The sequence below is a fragment of the Epinephelus moara genome, chromosome 24 (genome assembly GCF_006386435.1).
Source record: "Epinephelus moara isolate mb chromosome 24, YSFRI_EMoa_1.0, whole genome shotgun sequence".
Lineage (NCBI taxonomy): Eukaryota > Metazoa > Chordata > Actinopteri > Perciformes > Serranidae > Epinephelus > Epinephelus moara.
Genome location: NC_065529.1, coordinates 27,687,447 through 27,701,871, shown reverse-complemented (window position 1 = coordinate 27,701,871; position 14,425 = coordinate 27,687,447). Strand labels below are relative to the sequence as shown.

The 14,425-nt window shown below is 42.1% G+C and overlaps 1 protein-coding gene across 4 annotated transcripts in view; it reads left to right on the top strand.

Annotated features, from left to right (window-relative positions):
* Nucleotides 1-14,399, top strand: part of wnk2 (WNK lysine deficient protein kinase 2) — a 40,457-nt gene extending 26,058 nt beyond the window's left edge. For 3 of the 4 annotated variants that reach the window (XM_050038697.1, XM_050038698.1, XM_050038694.1), the window contains 16 exons: nucleotides 360-409; nucleotides 528-690; nucleotides 785-901; nucleotides 991-1,161; nucleotides 2,270-2,312; nucleotides 2,434-2,595; nucleotides 2,787-3,658; nucleotides 4,746-4,803; nucleotides 4,928-4,992; nucleotides 5,113-5,702; nucleotides 5,809-6,041; nucleotides 6,114-6,344; nucleotides 6,536-6,634; nucleotides 7,389-7,433; nucleotides 8,658-8,980; nucleotides 10,271-14,399. In XM_050038697.1, the coding sequence (XP_049894654.1) occupies nucleotides 360-409; nucleotides 528-690; nucleotides 785-901; nucleotides 991-1,161; nucleotides 2,270-2,312; nucleotides 2,434-2,595; nucleotides 2,787-3,658; nucleotides 4,746-4,803; nucleotides 4,928-4,992; nucleotides 5,113-5,702; nucleotides 5,809-6,041; nucleotides 6,114-6,344; nucleotides 6,536-6,634; nucleotides 7,389-7,433; nucleotides 8,658-8,980; nucleotides 10,271-10,570 (3,522 nt within the window). In that variant the 3' untranslated portion in view covers nucleotides 10,571-14,399. The remainder of the gene's footprint in view (nucleotides 1-359; nucleotides 410-527; nucleotides 691-784; nucleotides 902-990; nucleotides 1,162-2,269; nucleotides 2,313-2,433; nucleotides 2,596-2,786; nucleotides 3,659-4,745; nucleotides 4,804-4,927; nucleotides 4,993-5,112; nucleotides 5,703-5,808; nucleotides 6,042-6,113; nucleotides 6,345-6,535; nucleotides 6,635-7,388; nucleotides 7,434-8,657; nucleotides 8,981-10,270) is intronic. The other variant, XM_050038696.1, reaches the window with a different exon arrangement.
* The last annotated feature ends 26 nt before the right edge of the window (nucleotides 14,400-14,425 follow it).

Genomic DNA, 14,425 nt, shown 5'->3' with positions numbered 1-14,425 from the left:
GCTACGTTATGATTGGCCAGTCTGCGTCTGGGGGCGAGACTTAGTGAAGAGTCAATTATGAAGCCCCGCAGGTCCTGGAGCATACACAATGTGTGCACATATGTGTGCATACATGTGCACACTAAATATGAGGGTGATTGGTCCAGTAGTTTGCGGTATTAACAGCATACACACAGATACACATACTCACAAACACAGGCTTATGCCTGGTGGGGATAATAACCCTTTATGGTCAAAAGCAAAAAGCACACACTGGCATTACTGGTTGTGCTTCATATTCTTGCAATGATCCCTTCTGTATGAAATAAAACCTCTGCCAACTTCTACTGTTTTGCAACTGCTCATTTTTCTGTCTTCAGGATGTGCTTCAAGACAAACCTGTATCTTTACGCAGTTACACCTATGACAGGTGTGTGTCAAGTTTTTCACTGTCTTTCAGCTCTTTACAGATTCTGTTATAATTTTGTTTGTTGAAAATATGTCACCAACCAAGAGGTGAAAAAATATTTTCAACTTTTCCTTTTTAGTCTCAACTCTGATGTGGCGTCTGGTAAGGAAACAAGTGACGGCTATGACAGCTTGGCTAGTGGAGGCAAGGGGGACGGAAAACCCAGGAAACACCACCGCAAGTCTGCTCGCACACGCTCCCGACAAGAAAAGACCAGCAAACCCAAACTGAGCATGCTCAATGTGAGTCATGGTGCAATTTATGACGATTTGGAGTTACATACTCGCATAAAGTGTCAGTGTGTCTGATTGTAAAGTGTAACTTGTGCCCGCTCAGGTTTGCAACACTGGTGATAAAATGGTCGAATGCCAGCTGGAGACTCACAACCACAAAATGGTGACATTTAAATTTGATCTGGATGGAGATGCTCCGGAGGAGATTGCCACTTACATGGTCAGCTGAACCTTTTACAGTTTGCAGTTCTGTGTCATTTATTGGTTATATTTGACACTGTTAACATCTTTAAAACTGTGTGCCTGCAGGTAGAGAATGGGTTTATCCTTCTGCTAGAGAAGGAGATCTTCATTGACCAGCTGAAGGACATTGTGGACAAAGCTGAAGACATGCTGAACGAAGACATGGAGGGTGAACGGGCCACTGCCTTGAGTTGCAGTCCTGAACAAGGCCAGATTTCCGAAGGACTGGTTGGAGAGGTAAGAGAGGGGTAGATTTGAATATAGTCTGTTCATATACATTACAGATGGTTATATATAGATTGTGCTTTAGGGCAATTCTTTTAAAGCCTTACATTGACCTGAACCTCCTTATATATCTGAGCTACTTCGACCATTTTCACTGACACGGCCTCTTTGCTCTCTTAATTCTGGTCTTCTTGTCATTGCTTCAACCAACAAAAAATCAGTTGACCTCAGAGAGCTTACTTTAGGGTTCAGAATTTAGACAGGTTTATCACCCTTTTAGACCTGTGGATGTTTGTTCTTTGGCTGTTTTAATTCTTATTATTTATTTATTCTATTTTAACATTCACTTTAACATTGATGTTTTTAATATGGTTGTTTTATTTAATTTTTTATTATTTATTATATTCAATCATACCCTTTAGAATTTATGTTTTTAATATGGTTGTTTTATTTGATTTTTTTTATTATTAATTATTTTCAAACATCCTCTTTAACATTTATGTTTTTAATGTGGTTGATTTCTATTATTTTTTATTAATAATTATATTCAAAGATCCCCTTTAATGTTGATGTTTTTAAAATGGTTGTTTTATTTTAATCTTTTATTATTTATTATATTTAAACATCACCTTTTACACGTTAATTTTTAATGTGGTTGATTTCTATAAATTTGTATTATTAATTATATTTAAACATTTCCCTTAACATTGACATTTTAATGTGGTTGTTCTATTTAAATTTTATTATTCATTATATGCAAACATCCATTTTAAAATTGATGTTTTTACAATGGTTGTTTTATTTTAATTTGTACTGTTTCGTTATTTAAACATCCTTTTTAACACTGATGTTTCCAATATGGTTGTTTTAATTTATATTTTTCTATTTGTCTGCTGTGTGTTTTATTCTATTGTAAATTATTTAGGACCATCATGAGATTCTCCACTTTGAAGGACTAATGTGCAGGATTTAGTGTCATAAAAGAAGTAGGATAGATGAGAGAGAATAGATAGAATAGAGGCCTCTAAATCCTCAGCACTCGACCTTGAAATGAAATTGATTGATTGATAGATTTAGACATTGACAGAGACTTTGCTCACATTTTATTATCGCTCTGCAGAGTCAGCAGCCTGGAGCATCTCAGCCTGTCTATCAGCAAAATGGTAAAACAATTATCTTTTAGAAAAAAATGTATCCATCAACATCATGTATGCCTCCTTTTTGCGTATGTCGTATTCACTTGTTGGAAAATGGGTAGTAATTGTCTGAACTCTCGGGTTGCAGTTCTTCACACAGGAAAGAGATGGTTCATAATCTGCCCTGTAGAGGAGACGCCCACATCCAGTCAGGAGACGCCATCTGATGGCACAGCAACACAGTCTCCTGGGAGCTCAGCCACTACTCAGCCTGCTGACACTGGGACTGCAAGGCCGTCTACATCCAGAGGTGACTTTGTTTCTACAGAGCAGTTTCAGCACAAAATTTGACAGTTGCGTGGTAAAAGAGCGCTACCTTGTGGCAGCTGAGTAAAAGACATCCTACAGCTCATGTGTAATGATAAAAAATAAAAATAAAAGTTGGTATATTTTGATATTTTAAAAAGAATTCTCTCATCTTCATTTTTGTTCCTCCTGCAGAAGAGGGGTCGTCCTCCACAATGTCCGGTGGAAGTGGAGGCTTCACCTATGATGTGTATGGATTCTGTAGCCCCCCAATAATGTCCAACACAGACCCTCTCCTCTTAGCTACTCTGTCTCCGCCTGTGTCTGCTCCCCCAACCCTTCAGTCAGTGACATCAGTGGAGCCTGCGGGCGGCTCGGTGCAGCCCAGTGTTCATCAGGCCCAGCCAGCCAGAGCTCAGACTTTGCCCCCATCATCCCCGCATACATCTTTCCCAGTGGATGAGTCACGGGGATCCCCGTTGGGCTCCATCTCCCCGATTGATTCAGCTCAGCAGATGCCAGACGTGACATGCCCGGTGTCTGTGGCTGACGAGGTGCCCTGCTGCCCTCTGGTCATGCCCCTGTCTCTGGATGTGAGCGGCTTACAGAGTGGGTCTCCTCTTACTCCTCTTCCTCTCCAGGAACCAGGCTCAGCCAAAGAGCCTCTGTCTGTCTCCTACACCTCGTCAGCACGCAGCGAGCACCCACAGCAGCCTGTGGTGCTGCACCAGCCTTTTTCCAGTGTGGGCGGGACCAAAGTGTCCTCACTACCCCAGAGCCCAGCGCCGTCCCAGCATGGCGCAGGGCCCGGTGAGTCAGACACTGAGGGACGGCTGGGCCGCGGGGGCTTTGTGGACAGCACCATAAAAACACTGGATGAGAAACTGAGGAACTTGCTCTACCAGGAATATGCTCCCATGTATCCATCAGGCAGTGCTGCGGAGACGCCAGGCTCCGGCACCGAGTACATCCAGTCTCCTCCTGGTCCAGACAGCGCCACAGGAGGGTCAGGAAACAGCACTCCAGGGCCCATGGGGGAGGGACGCTACAGGGCAGGGGAACAGCTGGTACGTACAATAATCAGAACTTCTTAAACTATATAAATCACTTAAATAAATTACAGGTGCAGTACAGTCACATACAGTTTAAATTAGAGTTGTTGGCTTAAAAATTGAGCTCTTGACCTTTAAAACATCAGTTGGCAAAATAATTTCACTTCATCATTCAGCTTCTAAAAGATTGTGTGATATGATTGAGAGCTACAGAACAACAACTAAATGGACCTTGTAGTTTGATTGATTTGTTCATATTTGTGTATGGAATAAAATTTTGTGGATTATGTATATTTTAATTAATTTAGATGAAAAAATGGGCATGCTTTATTTTTGTTTTTACGGACATTACAGGTGCAAACAAACCTTTTACTGCATTAGAAAATGTTAATAATTCAGATTTTAGTTTAAGTACTAAAGGCCTGTCAATCAAATTAGAAGCTGCAGAATGAACATATCTTGACAACTAATATGCTCCTCAATATTCCTCTAAAATGTGTGAGTATAAAGTTTTCACACATTTTTTTCACACACAGCCAGTAAATGCTCTGGTTTTAAATATGTTGTTTGATAAATGCCAGAAACAGTCCATATTTAATTAACTATACTGTCAGCCAAATTTCATGAGGAATATTTCAGTCAGGACCACTTTAGTCAAAGAAAACCATTTATTTCCATTTATATTTTGATATTTGGCGGTTCTGGGACCTCTCTGCTCTTCCACGAGCATACATGGAAAGAAGAAGGTGGAGTGGGCACACCTCTCTGCCCTCCCGCACCTGTGTGGAAAACGGACTTTGCATTAACGTGCTTCACAAAGATAGACATGTTTACACATACAGATGCATTAATGAGTAAAACAAGATTAGAATAAAACATGTTTAAACCCAGGGAATCAGATAAAAGTAAAAAAAAACAGCAACAATTTTAACACAGTTAAAGCCAGAGAATTAAAATGGGTCTTTAGCTGCATCTTAAAAGCATCATCTAAATATCATCTCTATATTAACAGTTTGTATAATGATAAAGTGATAAATGGTTTTGTATTGTAGTTTTCTAATAGCTCTGTTTTGTTCATGTCTCATCATGTCACTTCTGTCAGCCTCAAATTCCAGAGAGAATGGACAGTTTGAGCACACTGAGTGACTCAGCTGTGTGTGGTACGTGCAGCAGACACTAATCAATCTATCAAAATTGGCATCATTCACTTCTATCTAAATTCATGGTTTATGTTTGTTGACTACTGCAGTGTCACTGTGTTCATTGTTGTGTACATGTTTGCAGCATCCCTGTCAAGAAGGCACGTTCCTAACTCTGCTTCCTGCTCTGGAACAAGAGGCAGATTTAAGGTACGAGAGGGAGATTGCCTCACATTTAAGGGGAAAGTAGAATTGTCTTTCCTATTATTCAACTGCATTTGCTGTTACAGAGGCATTGCATGATGTTGTGATGATTTTTGCTTTTGGCAGATAATCTCTGTCCCTCCTGAAGTGGCCAACAGACGAGATGTGAAGCAGAGGAGCTGGAGCAGCGCTGCCTCACCAGCACACCCTACAGGATACAGTGAGGACCACGTCCAGGCTGAGACCATGACTGCCTCCACCACAATTGGTCGTTTCTCTGTGGTTAGCACCGAAGATGACATTACACAGAGGACACGTTGCAGCCGCTACTCCGCCCCGCCTGATTTCTACCTGGACACCCCTCCGTCCATGGCCAAGCGAGGCTCTCTGCCTCGTGCCAATACGTCAAACTCTGTCTCTGTGGATGTCACTGTCCACGCTCGTTTCCTCTCCTCAGACTCGGGTGCTGAGAGCAGTCCTGCGAAGCTGACTCCTGCCACCCCGTCTCAACATACTCGCTCCGAGCGCAGAGGAAGTGACCTCATGAAGAGGGCAGTGGCCTTCCTCCGTCGTTCAGGGCGCAGCAGCAGCGTGCAGAGCTCTGACTCACCAAGCAGGCATGGAGGTGTGCATGGCTCGGCCTATGCCAGCAGTGATAATGACTCAGAGATGGAGGACTCGGACATGAAGAAGGAGCTACAGAGACTGAGGGAGAAGTAAGTATAGCAAGTGGTTTGCTCTTGGCCTTATAAAGTGTCTTCACATTAATTTAGTCATTTAGCTGGTAAGTGACCAGTAATTTCTTTACCTCCATCCCCTCAGACATTTGAGGGAGATCTCTGAGCTGCAGGCCCATCAGCGGGGGGAGGTGGAGCTTCTGTATCGCCGGCTTGGCAAAGCCCCTCCTTCTGGCCTGGGTCTCTCACATGTTGCACCACATGCCGGCCGTAGGAAGAGGTCCGGCAAGCACAGACTGAAGCCTGGCAAACTCCTCAGCCCTCTGGTTCAACAGTTTAGAAATGTCACAACCAAAACAAGTGACTCCAGCAAATCCAGTGAGTGTCTTTCTAGAATTTCCAGTATCATGGTTTAAATATTGATCTGATCCGATGCTGTTGTGTGTCCAGGTACTGCTGCAGGTACAGGTGAGCCCACAGTGAGTTTAAACGGCTCTCCAGCCAAAGGGCCTTTCCCCACTCACGGCAGGGCACGCTCGTGCACCAGCCACCTTCCCAGCTCAACCACAGAGCCTGTGCAGACTCAGCAGCCCTGTTCCCTCAAGGGCTCTTTGTCTTCTGATAATATTTATGCTGGATTACACGGAGACGGCACCAGCACACACGCTCCACCCGGACAAAGTGACCACCAGCAACACAACAGAAAATCATCACACAATGGTTTTTCCACTAATACTCAACTGTAAACATGTAGATTCACCAGAGACTTAATAACAAACACATGTCTGTGGTGTTTTGGTTAACAAGGCATTTCACTGTGCGCTCTTCTTACCCTGGTGTCTTCTTCCCTCTTTGATTATGCTCCTCTACAGGCTGGTCTAATTACCCTCAAACGTCTGAGAGAGTGACCTATAAATCGAGTAGCAAGCCTCGAGCTAGATTTCTCAGTGGGCCTGTGTCTTTGTCTATCTGTTTGTATCTCTTTTCTTCCCGCATAGCTTCATTTTTTTCGTTTTCCATTATTATTATTATCTGTTTCTCTACTTCCAGCTCACTGATATCTTTCTTTTCTGTCTTTGCCAAATATTCTCCAACACCGCTGGGTTTTCTTTCGCTTCGCCTCGTCCTTATCACTTGCCTTTATCTTGTAGTTTTGCCTGCACAGAAATACGTTGCTTATTCAAACCCCTTAAGAGTAAAATTTAATTAAAAGTAAAGTGAAGATTTTGATTGATTAAACTTTTTTTTTAATACAAAAATAATGTATACTCATTCTTGAGGTTTGGATAATCAAGGTTCATTTTAACAGTAATTGGCATTATGTCACATTTCAAGTGTCTCCGACAGTACTGATGCTTGTGTTATTTATTCACCATATAACGTACACATTTTTGTAACTTGCATTACTAGGCAATGGACTTCTGCATGCCACATGCACCCCAATCTGCTCTAACATTTCTAATTTCTCATTTCTTTCTAACCTTCTTATCTGTCTCTCTAACACTCCTACACTGCACTTCGATATGGCTCTCACCTGGACCACTTGCATGATTTTGCTAATAAATGGACCGTCTTGTTTCAGGGGATTGATTGCTTTGTTTGTTAGTTTGGTCCTTTGTTTTGTGGCAGTATTCAGCAGCTTTGTTTTGCATTGCATCCTGTTACTGAACATTATAACCAACTGATGGGAGTGAACATCTGTATAAAGTCTTTTTTGTCTTACAGGGACAACACTGAAGCGCCTGTGTCTTGGGAAGGAGCGTGGCAGCAGTACGTAGAATTATCTCACCTATAACTAATTCAGAGACTTGTTAGTTTATATCAGTCTAATCTAGGGGTGTCAAACATATGGCCTGTGGGCCAGAACTGGCCACCAAACGGCTTAATCTGGCCCAATGGATGACTTTGCACACCTAATATTGATGCAGTCTAAGAGATTACAGGTTTCAGGAACAGTGAGTAGCCTACTTCATGTGAGCTATTGCTTTCCAACGGACTGAGACCTTCTTGAAGAGGTGGTCTCGGTCCTGTTACAGACAATCTCTGTTGCGGTTTGTTTGTGGTGAGAACGTGTTCCGACCGCGATCCGAACCAACTGCAGTCACATTACGCATTGTTTGGGTTAAACATGAGCATGTTACAGTCCTGGAGGATTATTAATGTGCACCTCCCCCTGTACTGCCTTAATATGTACATTCAGCACATCCAATGCATCAAATCATTGTTTTCTAGTTGGAGCCGCGCCTCGTTTTCAAACTCTATGGTTTGTCTAAAATGAACAATGACAGCAATATAGTCCACGATGACCAGCGCTAACATCAACCTGCGTAGTTGTCCCTCCATTGTGACATTAGAAAGTGTCGCATTAATCTTAACAACTGTACTCCTCTTCAACGTTTTGTTTACTTCCTGGATTTTTCCCACATAAAATTCTGACCAATCAAGAGCAGCTTTCTTGCAAAGGCATTTTATCTGGTTTTAACTGTAAATGCTGCCGTGAGAACACAAACCAACTCAGTTATGCAACTTTGTAACAAAATTAGTCCCTGATTCAGACCAAAGTGAGCGAACTCAATGGATACTTATTGTGGTCATATTTAAAGAAACTGCTGAAACATTGTGCAAAATAATGTTAATCAGCAGCTTCAGTTAAAAACAAATCTGTATTAGACCTTTATCTTAAAATAATTGATGGTAAGAAGTAGACTGACAAAAAAAACTGAGACATGTTGTTGATATATCACTTATTTTTCTTAAGAAATCTCAGACTGTTCATCATCTGTAATTGGATGAACATTTTTAGAGAGTGCTTGTATGTCTTTACACTAAAAGAAAGGGAAAAAAACTGAGGTGTTGTTATTATGCAGTGGTTTTACTGGTCAGGCCCATTTGAGAACAAAACAGGCTGTATGTGGCCCATACACTGGAATGTGTTTGACACCCCTGATCTAATCAGCTTGATAATATGATCTCATGGTATGTGTGTCTCCTCAGGGTCTGGAGCTGGGCCAGGGGCTTTCAATCAACCACAACAGCAGCCTCCCGGTGCCACACCTCCTTCTCATCAGCCGGTGATGGGACTGGCCCAAGCTCAGGCCAATAACAGCAACAACAAGACAGGCACATACACTGGCTCATCCATGAGTGCCAATGAAAACAACCTGCCTGAGGACTTGCAGCGGCTGATGGAGGACTGGGCCCAGGAGGTTCTTATCGTCAGCCACAGGCCACGCACCAACTCTCTGAGCATCAGCGGGCAGCAGCTTTGGAATCAGGTCGTGCCTCAAACACGTGGACGGCTGGCTAGTGCTTCAGATGTGAGTGTCATGGTAGTTGTGTTTCAGTTTGTGTTCAACCAGCCCTGCAGTCAGTAAAAATAATGTGAATTAAATCTTGTTCTTAGAATTTAATTCATAAATGAGGTACAGTGGAAGTCGTGCATATACCCACAGTGTTAAGATAATTAGGCCTGAAATGGAGAACAATATGCATTCACAAAGCTTTTTGATTTTCCTACAATTAGGCAAGATTACACTAAAAAAAGACCACACACGTGACTTAAATGCTTAAAGATGCATATACCCTGTCAGGTGACAGCAGTCAGCAGAAATACAGTGCAGTTAAATATTATTCTGCTAGTGGTTGCATTCCCATCTACTGATTGTACTTTACTTCATACATACAGAACAAACTGTGAGATTACTAACAGATGCCTACATGGCACCAACATTGCACCCTCCCTGATTACAGATATTCACACATGACAGTTAGTTAGTTAGTTAGTTAGTTAGTTAGTCAGGTTCATTGGTAAATAGGCAGGTGGGTTGGTAGTTAGTTTGTTCATTCGTTGGTTGGTTAGTCAGGTAGGTCAATAGTTAGTTAGGTAGGTAGGTAGGTAGGTAGGTAGGCAGGCAGGCAGGCAGGTTTGTAGGTAGGCAGGTAAGCTGGTAGGTTGGTTGGTGGGCTGGTAGGTAAGTAGGTAGTTAGGGAGGTAGGTAGGTAGATTGGTGGGTTGGTTGGTTGGTTGGTTGATAGGTGGCTCAGTGGGTTGGTGGATAGGTAGAGTAGTTAGGTAGGTCAGTATTTAGTTAGTTCATTCATTTGTTCGTTTGTTCGTTAGTCAGGTAGGTAGATAGTACAGTGGGTAGGTTGTTAGGTAGATAGACAGGCAGGTTAGTACATAGTCAGGTAAGCTGGTAGGTTGGTTGGTAGGAAGGTAGGCTGGTAGGTAAGTAGGTAGTTAGGGAGGCTCAGTGGGCTGGTAGATAGGTAGAGTAGTTAGGTAGGTCAGTATTTAGTTAGTTAGTTAGGCAGGCAGGCAGGTTGTTCGGTAAGAAGGTAGTTAGTTAGTTAGTTAGTTAGTTAGTTAGGCCATAAGTAGGTGGGTAGGTTGGTCAGTAGGCTGGTAATTAGTTGGTTCGTCAGTTAGTTAGTTGGTTGGGTAGGTAGGTAGTAGGTAGGTTGCTTGCTTGGTTTATTAACTTAAATATCAAAATGCAAACAGCGTCACTCATTATTGAGAAGCAGTTTTCTCACATGATTGTGTCGTATAAATGCAGTTAATCATTATTGTGAAGTTCAACATCTGCTCATTATCTAACTGTTAGGTATCATGGACAGTTCCAGGTCCAGAGGCCTGCAATCGTCCCCTGTCATGGCCTGATAGCCCCGGGTCAACAGTGATGACCAGCCCCTCCACGGGGCCCCGGCCCAGTTATCAGCTCCACTCTTCTGCTCCATTCAGGGCCTTGCCCTCTCCTCTCTCTGTCAGCCAGTGGCCTGGGTTGCTCTTCCCCCTTCCTTCAGGAGTCTTTGCCTTTCCTGCTGTGCCCTCAGCCCAGGACGCCCCCAGCCCCATTCTAGCCCCATCATATCAGCCGTCCGACCCCAAAGCCAGGACTCTCTAACCTGAGTAGCATTGTGTCTTCCAACTCCGTTACCAAAAAGAGATCACATTATAGTTCTAGTCAATCTTATGTGCATATTCTGTATATATTTAACCAGCATGTATTTAATCATATGTACATACTCGTCTCCAGTCCTCAGTTTTATGTTGTTTGTTTAATTTGCATCAACATACCTCATGTCCATGTTACGGTACATAATCCTTGAGTGCAGTGTAATGGTAGTAGTACATTAAAAGATGTATAATTAGCCCAATCAAGCTTAAAGGAGCAGATTTTTGTCATTGCTTATAAAAGCACCTTACCACTCATTGAATGTACATAATGTACTCTTCATTCATTGTACGTTTATATAAATAGTTCATGTTTGTGTTGCTCATATCACCCCTATATATAAGCTGCCGTGTGTATATATGAATTCTTGTTAGTCTGTACATAGCTCCCGTGTTTGTACAGTTAACACTAGATAATCCATTGGTCGGTGCTGCAGATATGTGTCTTATTGCAACACCTTATTAGCCACCGTCATGCCGTCACTGTGAAGACTTGACATCCTGGTCACTAGGACCGGTTGCTTTACTCTGCTCTCTCAGTCCAAGGATAGGTTTCATTCTTCATCGATGAAATGCTTCCAGCACAAGCGCTTGAAATATCCTTAAGAGATTTGAATGAACTTGAATTTTATCTTCAGGTGGGAAAAACACCTGCGAGAGTGCCTTGAATTGCAGTTTCAGTTTTATGAAGAAAAGCATTTAGATTCAAAGCAGACACTAGATATTCTATATATGCTTTCACCTTCAAAGGTAAATTATGTGATTTGAATAATAAATGTGGATTGACACATGCTTAATTTAGCAACAAAAACATAATTAAACACTATAATCTGGTCATGTTGCAGTTCATAAAATATCACAGATTGTAAAACAGAATCTTGTACACTGAAGTCGTTTTCTTGTGGGATTGCTCTACCACCTGCACCACCGCCTGCATGAATACACTGATATTCTGAATGTGCACAGGTTGATGTGGTGAGCTTCAGGAGGATGTTGTTAAGAGAAATTGGCACTGAAGCCCTACGACAAGGAGGGCTGAAGGACTCAACACGAGTCAAAATCATAATCATACCATACCTCTACTAATGCAGTCTGTAGCTTTACATATTGTTGCCTTTGTGGTTTTTAAGAGATTACTGTGTGGGTGGTTAATTGTTTGATAAATGTTGATGATACGATGATGTTAGAGGCACACAAAGAATGTAAATTATTGAGAAGCCACAACTGTTTGACATGTTATTTGTACAATGCATAGGTTTTCTAAATTATGTTTATTCAGCGCTGGCCTCACGGGATCATCTGGCTCATACAGCTAATTGTGTGTATTATGGCTGACTTAATTCAAAGATTTCCGTAAAGCACTACGCTATCATGCCATCAGTTTTCTCAATAGTGCGGCCTCCAAAACAACACTTTCACTTTCAATACTTATCTTGTATAACTTTTATTAGCAAATATCCTTCTGAGGTGACGTTTGTTAAATGCATCAATGTTCTGATGTATTGTGGTAAAGAAGAGCAGGGGCAAAAATATATGTAGTCAAGAAGTACGTTGGGTGTGATGATTCAGACAGAGTATGAGTCAAGTTCCAGAAATGCTGAAACCTACATTTCCCATGATGCAACTTAATAGAATTTCTGACATCATCAGGGTTATTTATCAAACTTTGGAAAGCTGTTCCAGAGCTACAGAAGATGTTACACACCCTTGTGTTGAGTAAACAGAACCTAATGTAGAAAACTGGGGAGTGCTGCTTTAAAAAAAACTGACATGTTTGCCCAGTGTGATGATAATCTAACTAAAAAAGAAGGAGCCTCTGTCTGTCTTTATGTCTGTCCTTTGATTTTCTCGATAACTGCTCATCAGATCGACTTCCCACTTGGCAGGTCTATTGCAGAGAACCCAAGTTTGAGCTCTTGAGATCTATGGGACATATTTATTAGTAGTGCATACACACTTGGTGCTTCTCAAAGTCAAGGATGCTTCCTTGGTAGGGCAGGTCCTTTCAAGTTGGGTCCTACAGAGGCAAGGCAAGAATCGTGACTAGCATTCAGTGAACACACATCGGAACAGGCTAGCAAGTGCCCAGGTGTGCGTCATTGAAGAGACCCTCCCTTCAATTCTGGCATATTGTGCGCAAAGAATTCAAGGATACACACATGCATTCTTGAAAATTCTCTGAAGGAAGGACTTGGTCCTCGGTAGAATTCGAAGGATCCTTGACATTGGAACAGTCCTTCAGTGGGATTTGATGACGTAGCGTCGTTAACATTCAGCAATTTAAGGATCCTTCCTTGACTTTAAGGAGCACCAGCTGTGTAGTGTATTGAGAAGCCCTCAGGAACAGCGCCAGGCTTTGAGACAATTTTACATAGTGGCCACATGTGGAATTACAACTTCTGGGTTCGTCAGGTGATGCCACGGGGCCCGAAAGACTTCTTCCCATAGACTTATATTGTGAAAGAGACGTCTGTAAATCAGTGGTTACATTTGTTTTGAGCATCACAACCCCTGCAAATAACTCATGTCACTATCACAATTTGATCTATTTGGTCTGATAACATTGGGAAAGTCTAGAGGAGGTGCATGATTGAATAATTTTATCCCCATTCAAGTTAGAGAAGGGCGGGAAGTTAACCTCTTGGCTGAGCTTGGTCGCTGTAAGTCCCTAGTGTGCTTGCTCTATGGGTCCTACAATGCGCAAGACTTGGGTAATGTCATACCAAGAATATTGACCTTCTTTGGCCTCATGTGCCTCTGAGCAACTTTCATAGGAATGAATGATGCCCTGTCTCCAATAATGTATCTCGTTCTCTTTATACATTCATGGTATTGAGAGGGGACCTGTATTAGTTCTTACACCGCTGAATGGCATGCTGATAGCTAAGGTATGACCTGCCATGCTCTCCCTCTGACTGGCTAGTACTTGTTGCCTTCATTTGTTGGGTTGATTAGGTTAAGGCAAGAGGAGTGGGATTGGTTAGGATTATTGTAAGAACATAAGGATAAGCCAATCATAAGCAGAGTAGGGCAGGTTGTGCTTTCGCTATTGTCAGAAATGCAAATTTGGCCTGGGTAAAACTCGCTCTCTGTTGCTCACTACAGTACATTTAAGAACAGATAAAGAAAGTGAGACTGGCGGTGTTACATTATAGCAAACTCAAACATTTTAAGAATCAGTGTCATAACTTTCTTAAGTCATAACTTTGTAATGCTTTTGTTCCTGAAAATAGCCTGGTCACAAATAGCTAGCTGTTAGCAAATGACAAGTATGATCTAGCATTACTAAAGAGACGCAGCGTTATCATGGCAGGTGTACTGTTTAGCACCAAAGAAGACACAGTGTCACGTGTGAAGTTGCTTGGATGAGCGGTTTTAGAGAAAGTTGCAAGCGGCAATACCGAAGGCCAAGCAATCGGCCCGTTCTGAACAGCCAACGTTTTGAATGGGCACTGCATTAGTTAGTCTTAAAGGCAGAATTTCTCCCATGATGAGAAATAGATTATTTTTGTTTTTCTTGAGAACATCTCTGATGCAGCTATTTTCTTTGCGCTTCACTCCCTGTATTTGATCTGTTTATTGCTTGCAATGAAAGCTAGGTATATGGTTCCTTTTGCCTGCTGTATCACCTGTTTTCCCCGCCATTTCCTGACCTCGCCAGATCGGTTCTCTCTCACAGAAGCTGTACATACTTGAAGACAGAAATAATAAATTCATTTTTGCTTGACACCATACAATGTTAGTCACGTACTTGTTTCATTACATACTAAACATACTATAAAGCCAAAACGTCTCTGTGTGTCTC